Genomic DNA, 13,037 nt, shown 5'->3' with positions numbered 1-13,037 from the left:
TTCGATACCCGACCACTTATCCTTCACACCATGACGTCTTATAATCAGTGACGTGCGCTGGAATATTTCTGTACATCAAGACGCTGCCAAATCAGGCTTTTAACAGACGCCTGCTGCGCGCCTCTGTTTCTCACCGGTCTCCTCATCATCAGTCGCCCACTCACACTCGTCTTTTTTGTCTTTTTACCTCCTTTCCGCCACTGTCTCCTCTTTCACCTCTGTAAGATCACTTATTGGAGGAAGAGGAAAGGTGCCTGAACACAAGGTGACAGAAGTAACACCTTCTTACTTCAGGCGGTGCATCACGCCGACATCGCATCAAGGCTGGTTTCTCGCTGTCCATCTTGTGCAGCATCCAGTTTTTCTCAGATTTTAACACATGAAACTAAACTCTCATCCTACTTGAGTTCATCTATCTGAACTATGTCAAATCCGAGCAGGCCAAAGACCAACAAGCATCTACAGTTCACTTGTTTAGGATTGGCAGCTGGTGAGCTACAGACTTGAAAACATAAAAGAAGTGAGATGACAACAGAAGACATTTTGACAGGTCACAGTGGGAGACAAGTGGGAGACGCATAGCAGTAAATAATGAACTGAGTGATGGCTGCTTCAGTTTGAAGACCCTGGTACTGTAAATGCTGGCTTAGTAAAGTTTGCCAGAAACTTCTAACCATTTTTTATCTTTTTAAGTATTTCATCCTTCTTTCTAACCATGTGCCTTCATCTCTTTATGGGATACGAAACATACAGTGTCGCCTCTCTGATCGGCTGCGCTCGCTCTCTGTTTGTTTTCTGGTTGTCTTTTTGTTGTAATAACGTCTGAAGGAAGGAAACGTCCGGACAAGTTACGAGCCGGGGTTGGTCCAGGGGAGAGCGGAGCAACATAAACGATATGAAGAATATGGAGAGTCGATTTGTTTCGCATTTCAGGCTTTTATTGCCAAATATGGAAGCTTGAATGTAACATCAGGGACTATAATTTAATTCACTTCGTTTGAGAGCTTAACCTGTCACCAACATCCAGAGGAGCTGTGGCCCTGAACACATCGCTCGCAACACAGAGCACGCCCAGATAGACCCTGATTGGCTGCAGGTCAATGGCACGGGGTGGGGGAGGAACTAGGGCTGAGGAGCAACGCATATTAATACTTCTCACCTGTTACGTAGTTGACTTTTTTTCTCTAGGATGCTGAAGGAAAGGCTCACCACGCTCTGATTGACTGGCGAGTAGTTGTAGCCTTCGCTGGTTGTTTTGGTTAAGTTAAGGCACGGGGAGTGGTGGTTGGTTAGGGTTAGGTAAGAATATCAAGACAAGCCAATTAGAGGCAGAGTAGGGTTGGCTATTCCTTCGCCATCCTAGGAAAAAAATCTCTACACATTTACTATGGGGGAATGTGACACACCATCTACTGAGCTCATAGAAATGCGAAGGCTTTGATTCGTGTTTTATTGCATTTGAAATCGTTTTGTTTCCTTCACGTTGTTGCTGTCTGACCGAGATAAAGAGCAGCAGCCTCTCGACTCTGTGGACTGCAGATCAGTAGGCTGTGTGATGAGGAGTCAGAATCTGATAACCAGTAGCTTCGCTGTGCACTGGAGTTGTTGAAGAGCTGCCATAATTTGCACTCCTGCACATGTTTGCATGTGAATACTGCTTCACCTACAGTTCAAAAACAGTGCTGTGGGATGCATGTAAATGGCAATTTTTGTATATTTTTTAGCTGTTTTAATAAACAAGCTGTGAGCTTTACTACAGCCTCATGTGACTTTACACATGATATCAACAATAAGAAGTAATATTCAAGAAATGGGCTCTGGTGTCAGAAGCAATAAAAAAAGAGAAGCTTTAAATGGCATGACTGCATTTTTGTTATGTTGGAGAAATATACATACAGTCCATACAATATATAAATATGCTGCATTGAAAACAGGTACACATGTTACTAAAATATGACAAAATGCGCTTAGAAAAAGGCCTGATGGTTGTCATTTTCAAGTAAAAGCTTGTTTCTGTGTGCAGCTGAGGGAAATTAAGGCCACTGTTTTCAAATGTAAGGGAGGATTACACGTCCTGAGTGTAAGAAGTGCGTTTGTTTAACAGCTAATGACAGGACAGAGGTGTTAAGGATGTACAGTAATTAGCCGACAGTGTGATCTGTTGTCAGTCTTTGGCAAATAATCAGCTTTGACAGCGGTGACTGACGTCTGCCTCGTCCTCTCTTTAAACGTGCAGCCACAAGAGGGAGTGCTGCCTGACTCTGTGTGTGTGTGTGTGTGTGTGTGTGTGTGTGTGTGTGTGTGTGTGTGTGTGTGTGTGTCGGTAGGGGAGTATGACTTTGTCAGCAGCTGCAGGCAGACTGACTCGGATATATTTAGGAGTGGCCGTCTCTTTCCCTGTCACACAAACAGATGAGACTCACGCCGTCGTTCGCTCGCATGCGGTTCGTCCCAGGCCGCCGTCCCTCTCATGAGTTTGTCTTTCTTGTCTTTTGCCCTGCAGGAGTCCACAAACACAGAGGTACAGATGGAGGACCGCGATCTCTCTGTAAATCATGTATTTTATCTTTATTTTTTTAACTTATGCTCCACAAGCCCTGCTCTCTTTAATCCACTGACTACCATCAGAGCCACACACTTAATGTTTATATTGTACTTTATATGTCCAGAGGGAGTCACACAGTCTGCTGTAATTGGCTGTCTGATCTCCTCTGAGTGGGACTCTATGCTGCCCCTCAGTGTTTGACAGCAGACACAAGATGTAATATCAGGGTGTTTAAGGGTTCACAGGAAAACACCTTCCTCATTCGTCTGCCTGGTTTTTGCATTCAGAGATTAGATTGGCACTTTAATTTTGTTTTTGTTTGATTAAGTAATTACAAGTTTCATTTAGGGTCTTTTCGTTTTGCTGTTGTCCAGCCTTAAGCAAACATTGAACAAATATCTGAGCAACAGACGCTTTCATGGTTGAAATTTGTTGTTTGCCGTCTCTTCTCACTCGTTTAGCTTTGCTTATCTTACCGTGTTGGTTTTGAGGTTTCGACGTTTTATTCTGACTCAGTACGAGTGGAGTCAAAAGCCCGATGTTGAGGAGTAGAAGCAGGAAGTGGCATGAAACAGCGCAGCATCAGCACCGCCGTGGTTTCCTCATTCGTCATCAGTGTGAATGATTTTGTCTCCGTCCAGGAAGTAAAGTGTCTTCATTGTGTGTCGTTGCCGCACGGCTGCGCTCCTCCACACAAAGTGAGAGGATTAGCAACGCTCTGCGCGATGAGATGACGAACAAGGGATCGAGTACATCCGAGCAACACTGATTAAATTACACATGTGGGAAGTTTTAGTTACAGAAACAAAACCACAGAAATTACCGCTGAGCAGAAACACTACCTCTGACAGTCTCAGAAACAAAACCCCTTTGTCTTTTATTGTAATCTTATTTCTTTTCTGCGCTCTCAGTTAAGTCGTACCATCTTGTCAGCTGAAACCTCGACAGCATGTCTCTCCTGATCTCCTCATACTATTACTAAAAGCTCCTCAGTAGAGGTTTTTACTGATTTTACTCAGTTTCAGCAGCTCTCAAAGTGCATGTCGGTTCAATTTTGTAAAGACACTGAAGAAAAGTTGGAGCTATTTTCCAACTTTTTATCTTGGGCTGTTTTCGAAGGTCAGACTTGACATTTTTAAATGTCTATAACGGCCTCAAAGATTGGGCTGGCATTTCCAAAACTGTACAACCTCCATCTCAGATAATGAAATAGAAAGTTTACTTTCTAAAAATGTGTTTTTCTTCCTCCTCTTACTCGTCTTCATGTTTGTTTGTTTGTTTTTTTATCTCTGCAGTCTAGACTCAGCTTTTTTTTAACCCTTTTGCAGCAGCTTTGATTCATGATTTAGAGTAAATAAGAGGTTTAATGAACCGGCAGCGCCTTCATCCTGCGACAACACGTGCGATATGTTTATTAATTCTTGTCACTTATTTACCTTTTCATACTTCTCATGAATTATTCTAAAGTACTTGAAATCATGTTTGTCATACATAATTACATCTCGCATCTTTTGTATTCTTTTTTACGTGGTCACCCCTTGACATTCACCTTTTTTTTGTATCCATTTTTTCAAAGCTGTGTGTTATTTATTTATTTTTCTTTCTCTCCGTCCACTATAATATCATTCAGTTACATAAGACCCATCGGGGGCCGTCCTCCTCCTCGTCCCTGCCAGCTGGAGCTCCATTCAGGGCGCTCCTCTCTGAACAGGAGGCATGGGGAAGGAAGGCTGGGTCAACTTTTTCCTCTTTTTAACCAGGACCTCATTTAAATAAACTGTCAGTCCTGAGTACAGTGGCCTCCTCTGAGGGTCTGGGGGCAGTTTTTTTAAGGGATCAAGCCCACAATGGGCCCCCTCCATAAAGGTTCTGGGGGTGAGGGGAAGCTGGAGCAATCGTTCAAAGTAAAAATTAATGAAATAAATATTGAGAAAGTTCCAAAATAGTAACAGAAATTTGAGCAGAATAGTTTTTTCTTTCCTCTCCCATCGATCATCTCACGACCCCTCAGATTTATTTTGAGACCAATTTTATTTCGTGATTTTAAATCCCATAACAAGTACTTTTACTTTTGCCACTATAACATTTTAATTATAATACTTCTTTACTTTTACTTAAGATTTGAAATGAATGACTTTTACTTGTTAATGGAATACCTATACATGACATGAAATTCTTTTAAAGCATGAAGTTTTCTGTAGCTTTCGGAGCACTGCAGGAGCGTCCCCCCGGGACTTCTGAATGGCTGCTGCTGTTAATGTGTCTGAGAGGCTCTGGATCAATAAGTCAAGCCTCCCGTCCCTGCTGTGTGTATTTGTGTTTGGAGAGAGCCCGCACAGCATAAGATGAAGTCAGAGGAGGGTAAAGTGAGAGGGGTAGACAAACCTCCCATCCTGCTTCCAGTGTGGTTTGACTTTGCTGACAAGTCAACCTGAAAACCAGCTTGTTTCAGACGTCACCATATGAGGGCTTCAGTACTTTGTGTTTAAAGGTTCCTTACAGGATGAGTGTTAACTTTCTTCCCCTTTGTAATTCATGAATTGTCTAACTTTTTCAACAGACTTTTGGAAAGTTAGTCTTCGCTAATGAGTGAGAAGTTTTATTAAGGTGCTGCTCCACCCAAAAAGTGTCCTGGTGTATGAAAAACTCACCTCTGGAGGGCAGTTCTGCTGCAGTTGCAGCTTTGATTTTGACCTTTTTCCGTCGGCATAGCTCTAGGGATGGTAGTGTCGGTCCGTCCACCACTTTGGTCCAGACTGATGTATCTCGACAACTGTTGCATGGATCGCCATAACATTTTGTACACATTTATGCCCCCCCTTAAGATAAACTGTGGTCACTATGGTTGTCCATTAACATCTAGCACCATCATCAGGTCAAATTTCTCATCAGCCTCAAGTGTATGTTGTTTGCTGCTAATTAGCAAACATTAGCATGCTAACAAGCTAAGCTAAGATGATGATCACAGTAAATGTGAGCCGCTAGCTTGGCTACATACTCTTAGTTGTACTCTTATTGTACTCTTAGTACAATATGGAAGCGTAGAATCAAAGTACAACATTTAAAGAGTGGTGAGCCAACATCAATCTACATGTCAGAAAAAAAACATCCAAAACATATTTTTGCTTTGTCAGTTAATATGTTGACCTGTTATAATTGAGTCAAGTCAATCAAGTTGAGTTAAATGTCGAGATTCATCACATGAAATGCAAAAACAGCTTTCTAGAGCTTTTATTAGAACATTCAAAATGAAAAAAAAAATCTTTACATAATCCATCACTGACAAAAAGCAACAAATAAAAAAAGGTGAGATGCAAAGATACAGAAGCAAAGCTGAGCATTGAGAAGTCATTACACATTCGAGTGGTTTAAGGAGCTGGAAACTGGAAAGCAACAGGCCAGAGCAACAGGTCTAAAGCAGCGAAAGAGATGAAAACTGGAGCACCCTCTGCTTTCTGAACATGCTCCTGCAGTTGGAAGCTCTGTGCGGATGTACGTGCATGTACTCGCTCACTGGGTCCATGGATTTCTCTCGAGTCCCATATCGGGTCCACGTCGGACTTACTGTGCACTGTCTGAGGCAGTCAAGGGCTAAGCTAAAAGAAGGCACGGGAGTGTGTATTCATGTCCATCTGCATGCATGTGTGTGTTGGCATGATTATTTCTTGCGATAGTCATCTGCGTAGGCTCTGTGATCATCCTGCTCCGGGTACTGGTCTCCGTAGCGCCTCAGTATGTCCTGGAGGCTGGGCATACCCTGTGAGAATGGCTGGTAGGACATGTGAGGCTCCTCCTGGCCGCTCTGGTAGGGCTCTGCCTCATACTGGTCTTGTTCCTCCTGTTCCGGCTGTGGCTCACGCTCTGCTGCCCCCTGGTTGAGGTCCTCCTCAGCGTAATGCTCAGGCTGGGCTGCGGTGTGGGTCTGCTCAGGCTCATAGCGACGCAGACGGCAGTCAGGGTCGTGTTCAGGGTCACAGTGTGGGTTCGCAGGCTCCAGGACCCCATTTCGGGTGCCGTCAGGGTTCAGGTGGGGCTCGTAGGCTTCGGCAGGATAGGGGATGTGGCGGTGAATTCCAGAGCGTGGCTCACTGGGCTTCACAGGGTAGCATTCACGATCATAGCCAATGAAGCAGTCATAACCCTCCTTGGTTTTACCTGGGGGCCCTAGAGGATGACGCTCCTCCCGTGGAGGCTCTTCATAATTGGGAATGGAGAAGGGGAACTGCTGCCTGGGAGCGGGACGGCCATGGCGTTGCATGGCGGCCGCTTCCTCACGGATTGCAGAGAAAGGATCATTGGGGTTAGACTCTGGAGCCTCCATGCGTGGAGCATACGGGTCATTAACTTGAGCTTGGGCCATGAATCGGCGCACGATGGCAAATGGGTCACTAGCTGGAGGAGAAGCCGGGGCACTAGCCTGGTGATACATAGCATAGGGATCAATAACTCTGTTAGCATAAGCATCTCTAAACATGGCATATGGATTGTTCTGCTGAGCAGAAGGGGGGGCAGCACGAATAGCAGCAGCCTCTTCTTTTTCCTCATTGTTGTATGCCTCGGGGGGAGAAGCAAATCTGGTGGCGGTAAGAGGGTTGCAGCCTTCCTCAAAAAGAGGGTTGCAAGATCCAGGACCAGCAGGGGCAGGGGGGCTGGGGGCACGGGGCGCCTGGAGGAACACATAAGGGTAGAAACACCATAAGTCATGATAATCAAGGTGTAGATGCAAATGAAAACGTTAAAAATGAAGCAGCAGTTACACTGAATTTTAAAAAATCTATCACAATAATCGAACGTACCACAAGGGAGGCAGCATAGGCACAGAGGGGATCCCGGAGTGGATCACAGTTGGGGTATTGCATGTAGAGACCAGAGGGGGCTTTCTGCACCAGTTTGGGTTTGCAGGTGGGATCTTTCTTGGGATCACAGCCGAGGTGAGCATAGGAAGGCAGAGGTCCAGCAGAGGGTACGTGCCCGTATGCTGCTCTCAGGTGGTACTGCAGACACTCCACATCATCAGAGGAGCAGATACGCAGCAGCTCGGCCTTCTGCTCCTGAAGCACGTGAAACAGGCAGACATTGGACCGTGATCGCATGAAGTCTAGAGAAACTACTGTATCTTACAGTTTGAAGACACTTGTGGGCAGAATTTTATGTTTTTAACGCATTCTGGTAGTCCAAGTTTTGGATTTATGTCTTAAAAATCCATGAATCCACGTAAAAATGAGTGCAGTTAGGTGTTGTTTTTAGCCTTCATTCTCAGTACTCCCAAACTGGATCCATTGGATGAGGGACACTTGCAGTGTCTTCTTGGAAATTACCACAAGGGGGCACAAAAGAGCAATCCCATCCTACACATTGTGGATTTTACGTAAGACTCACGGCAGGTACAGATACGACACTCTGCAACAGCGTGAGGTTAGGTAAATTGTTGAACCTCAATGTACTAACTAGTTAATATACCAAAACACTGAAAATGTATACCTTAATATAAAGAGTAGTGTTTTGGTACATTGCATGCAAAGAACTATAAACATTTCATCATATCCTTCCAAAACAAGTGTGTTGTATAAAAGGTAAAAGATTAGATTGTAGTATAATATAAATGCTGTCTGTGAACATACCTTGGAAAGGAAAGGTACTGCAGATGGAGCGTAGTAGTAATACCCTGACTGCGGGTCCTTGGCTGGAGCAGCAGAGCGGACGTAAAGAGGGGCTGGGGCTTTCACTGGTGCCGGGGCGGGAGTGGCAGCCGGGAGCACCAGGGGAAGGTAGGGGTTCTTGCCCTGGACCAAAGCAGCATACAAGCAGTAGGGGTCCTTGGTGGGGTCACAGGTTTTCACAGGTGCAGGTTTGGGGGGTTCTGGTTTAGGTTTGGGCCTGCTGGTGGCGGAAGCCACACAGTTGGGGTCATCAGAATCGGCACAGGATTTGTAGATGTCCCCTAGGTGTCGCAAGTAGGCCTTGTAGGAACGACGTCCTTCAGCACGGTTCTTGTTCTGGAGGTAGGCCAGGTAGATTTTGTCCATCTCATGAACCTAAGAGGGGAGGAGGAGATTATTGGTGAGCTCATCAGAGTTCGGAAACAAACGCAAGTGCAAAGACTCTGAAGCGAATCCCTAATGAGACCCTATCCAAACAATACTCACTGGGGGTAACAGGAGATAAGCTGAGCCGAGCAGCTGTAGTCAGCAATATTGTAGTGAGTTGTAACTAATTCAAGTTAGGTTTTAGCAGCTGAAAGCAACAGCAGATGATAACTGAGAATACAGATGGACAGTGGAGAGGTGGATTTTTCTGCAGGGGTCGAGCAGACTTTAAATCTGCATTAATTGTTGTTTTTTTGCCACTTGGGGGCAGCACAGCAAGCTATAAACATATCATCTACATATTATCACGTTACAAAGTTGATATTGGTAGCATGTTAGCAAACAGTTTACAGATTCTGCAGACATGGAGCAACATTATTATTCATTCGGAGTCGAGTTTCTGTCCACCTCAACAATGCCTGGACAGTGTTTTAGCTCTGTTTTCGTCTCCACCAAGTCCATGATTTCGACTGGAAAGATCTGAGTTGATTAGCTGGCAGGAACAAGCGGTGCACTGAAATGACAGACGTTGTGGATTTCGCCTGTCAGGCTGCTTACAGGCTGCCCTGCCTTATTGGTGGAGGTGGTTGGGCCGTATGCAGTCTACAGACACTACTCAGGGTTGTGGAAAGAAGCAGTTGCTGTTTAAAGCTGAGCAGCTAGCATACAGTGGCTTTATCACCAAAAAACAGCTGTCTGATGGGTCTGGAAACGACACCAGTGAGAGCGATGAGGAAAAACAGTAAAGCTGTGGGCTGTAAAAACCTTGACAATTAGCTTAAAAATGCTAAAAGACTCTTGCAAGTTGAGTGATAATTCAGTGTGAGCTCTGTCATATCATAAATAATTATCTGACCCACTAATACAAAAACTTATGAAGTCTAATTACTGGAGGAAGCCACCAGCTCTAACTGCCACCTTTTGACAGAGAGTTTCTGTTTCACTCTTAAAAGACAGACTTCAGACTCTCACTGGATGAAATAGCAAACATAGTGAAAAGATTCACTTACTGCCTCCTGGTTACCGTTGTCAGTGAAGAACTTGTACCAGCTCCAGAAGTCAGAGTGCTGTTTGTACCAGCTGATGTTCCTGCGGTTGCGGATCAGCCTCCTGTGTAACTCTGCAGCAGTCGACCTCTCCTGGATGCTTTCCCCCGCTGAGGCCAGAAAAGAAGAGCGAAAAGAGGCTTCTGTGCTCAGTTGGGCATCAAATTCAAGGACTTTCTAATGACTTTTAAAGTTTATAATAAGATATTCAAGGCCTCAAACTTGTTATACGTGTGGGTTGGACATCATTAAGCTCTAATTGTTTTTAGTTGTCGAGGAAATTGCGGTTGTATCACATTAGATATCGATCATGGGGTTCAGTGTTGATGCTGCATTGAAGCGAGGTGACGTGCAGTGATGAATTTGTTGCTGTTTAATCAGAAAGTGCTTTCATGGACTCGTTTTTCAGCGCCTTTCATGGTCTCTCACCTCTGGCAAATTGGTGTTTGTTTCTAGAAAGCAGACAGTAGCAAAGTGTAAGTGTACGCTACGCTGAAAAATCACATATTTACCATCTCCTTTGGCCTTTTGCACAATCGGTCCAGCAGACAAGAATGCTAGAAAACAGAGAAAACACAAAACAGATGTAAAATCCAGAAGTTGCTGAGGTTAAGATTACGTCCTGGAAATCGCTTACTCTTCCTTTTCTGACTTTTTAATGTGTCTGTAATACATGAGTGATAATTTACGGCATTAAACCTCAAACACTTACAGGCAGATATTATTCGTTAAATGGGACAGGGGTAATTGGCTGTGCCTGAAGCGCTGGCGACTGCAGCTCTTTGTAGATTTTATAGTTGAGCCTGTAACATCAAACCCCTGCTGTGCTTTAAAAGAGCTGTGTGTGCACTTGTGCGTGTGTCTGTGTTTCATATGTGTGCGTATGTGCACTGTTTGACCCCATGCAGCTGAGGGAAACGGCGGATTCAGCTCTGCCCCTCGTTTCTTTCATCTCCACAGGGAAAAGGTGTTAATGCCTTACAGGAGGAGAGGAAGAGGAGGAGGAAGAGCGAACGAGAAGGGAACAGACTGCAGGTTTAAAAGAGAGATCCAGTGGGGATAATTCAGGGTTATGCGACGCGTGTCGGATGTGGAAAAGCATCAATCTCCTGATTAAGAAAAGAGTTTTGATAAGCTTTGATGGAGTAATCAGGAAGATGTGCGCCGCAGCGTGCAAGGTCACAGATGAACAAGCAAAGGCACGAATTTGAAGAGAAATCAAAGAAAGATGAAGCTGAAGGTGACCCAAGGTGATGAGGAGGAGGAGGAGGAGGAAGAGGAGGGTGGGCTAAATGATGCTGCCTCAGTGTATCCGCCGTATTGTTTTTTACAAGCCTGTAAAAAACTGGCTGGCACATCTGGAAACAGCAGAGCTTTAGGAGAGCAGAGGAGGAGGTGATGCTGACAGGTACTAATTTTTTACAGGAGCAGAAATGATGAAAGAACCTCCTCCTCCTCCTCCTCCTCCTCCTCCTCCTCCTCCTCCTCCTCCTCCTCCTCCTCTCTTTTCCCCTTTAACCATCTCACGGTGCAATTTCCAAAACCATTTTTAGGGGAAAGACGAGACCTTGCTCCTTTGTAAATATGCCAATCAGGTGGAGAGCGAGCAGGAAACAGGTGGCGGAGGAGCAGCCCCTCCTCGCGTCAAAGCCGAAAAGATGATGTATGAACGCCGCCGGCCACGTTATGATGAACATGAAGCACAGTTTGAGGTACAACCGCTCAATCGTGGCTTAAGTTTGTGTCATTGAAGTGCTGAAGGAAAGAAACCTTCAACTTTTTGCTATTTTACATGCAAACTAATATGATCCACTTATTCAGTATAAAATACTTGAACATAAACAGTCATAATAATAATATATATATAGTACTTTTACCGCTGATACTGTGAGTAAATTTTTTTTCCAATACGTTTGTACTTTATCTGCTGTGAGAGGCTTGCGGCTTTGAAACGGAGACAGAAGTTTGATTATGAGATGCGTTCTGTGGCATGAATGGCTCAATCAACATCATTCAAAATAACAACCGGTTCGCGATGATCACGGTACGTTTTCCTCCAGTATTTTGGGCTTGTACGTATGGATCTGAACGCAGCCTCTTATTCAGAAATCATTACGTGAGCTCACCGTTCAATGCCGACAAGATTACCTGAATTGTCCTGAAGCAAAAGCTCTAAATTAAAAGCACGAAGCTGACGTTTCTCTTCAGCGCGTCCCTGCATCATCAGCGCTTGAATGGTGCATACTTGACTCGTAGTACAGTGCGACAGTGCTAATTACTCACTTAACGGTTCATTTTCTGTCTGTCCAGTCAGCATTAAGAAGCCTTAAAGATGCTTTTCTGGTTTCTTCTGTTTTTGCTGATTTTGGAGGCAGGAAGTGTCAGAAACAAGCTGGCCATTTCTGTTCAGTGTGACCATCAGCCGTGATGACCAGCCCGGGAAATACATTTACTCAAAGGCTGTACTTCTCTACAAATTTGGGGTACTTGTACTTGAGTCTTTTCTTTTCATGCATATAAAATAGTTTTAATTGTTATAAATCAAAACTGAAAGAATGAGTCGAGTAATCATTTTTTGTATGATAATAAACTTAACTTGAACTCGGGTGGTAATTTTATAAATTAAATGATTAATTTAGAGCTGTTTCTTTTTCTTTTTTCCATTAACTGATTAAACAACCTAACAAATTAGCTCCATCTCTACAACAGAGACACTCCCATGGGCCTTTTTTCTGCATTATACTTTTACTTTTGAGGTCAATTTTGCTGATAATATTTATAAGCTTTAAACCCTAATGGAGTATTTACACCCTGTATTGCTACTTTTACTTGAGTGAAGGACCTGAGTACTTCTTCCCCTGCTGACACAGTTAATCATGAAAGCCGTGTGCACAGTAACTGTCTGGAGACGCGCTGTGTACTCACCAGGCAGCAGCGTCACCGCCAGCAGAGCTGCGATGAACACACCGGAGAAACTGCTTCTCCTCCCTCCAGCCATGACTTCGCCTCCTCCTCTCCTGCCAATGCCAAACACAGCGACATTCAGAGTGATGCTTTGCTCCCGTAACTCCATCACTAGCACATTTTTAGCTTGACATGAGCTTTTTGCTTCTCAGACCGAGAGCTCCAAGATGCACGAGTGGCCAGTAGTTACTTACAAACCCGGGGGAAGGTGTTGAGTTTCCACTCCAATCGCAGCCTGAGACTGCAGACCTGTGCTAGTTTTGACCCGGCGAGGCCGCTGAAGTGACCCCCACTGCTTGGATTTGGAGGCTTTATACTAACATGTTGCCACAAAGCCCCCCTGGCTGGGCGGAAGCTTCTGGTTTGTCATCGTAAAAACAGAACCAGGTGTTGCTC

At 44.5% G+C, this 13,037-nt stretch overlaps 1 protein-coding gene across 1 annotated transcript; it reads right to left on the bottom strand.

Moving 5' to 3' along the window:
* Positions 1-6,203: 6,203 nt before the first annotated feature.
* and1 (actinodin1) lies at positions 6,204-12,750 on the bottom strand. Its single transcript, XM_070985750.1, has 6 exons — positions 12,603-12,750; positions 9,642-9,787; positions 8,167-8,580; positions 7,342-7,596; positions 7,002-7,211; positions 6,204-6,815 (listed from the first exon to the last, which is right to left on the bottom strand). Exons 1-6 carry the CDS (start codon positions 12,748-12,750, stop codon positions 6,204-6,206), a joined length of 1,785 nt encoding a protein of 594 aa, XP_070841851.1.
* Between the last annotated feature and the right edge of the window lie 287 nt (positions 12,751-13,037).

The sequence above is a fragment of the Chaetodon trifascialis genome, chromosome 18 (assembly GCF_039877785.1).
Source record: "Chaetodon trifascialis isolate fChaTrf1 chromosome 18, fChaTrf1.hap1, whole genome shotgun sequence".
Lineage (NCBI taxonomy): Eukaryota > Metazoa > Chordata > Actinopteri > Chaetodontiformes > Chaetodontidae > Chaetodon > Chaetodon trifascialis.
The sequence above is the reverse complement of the archived record's forward strand: the minus strand, read 5'-3'. Positions and strand labels throughout refer to the sequence as shown.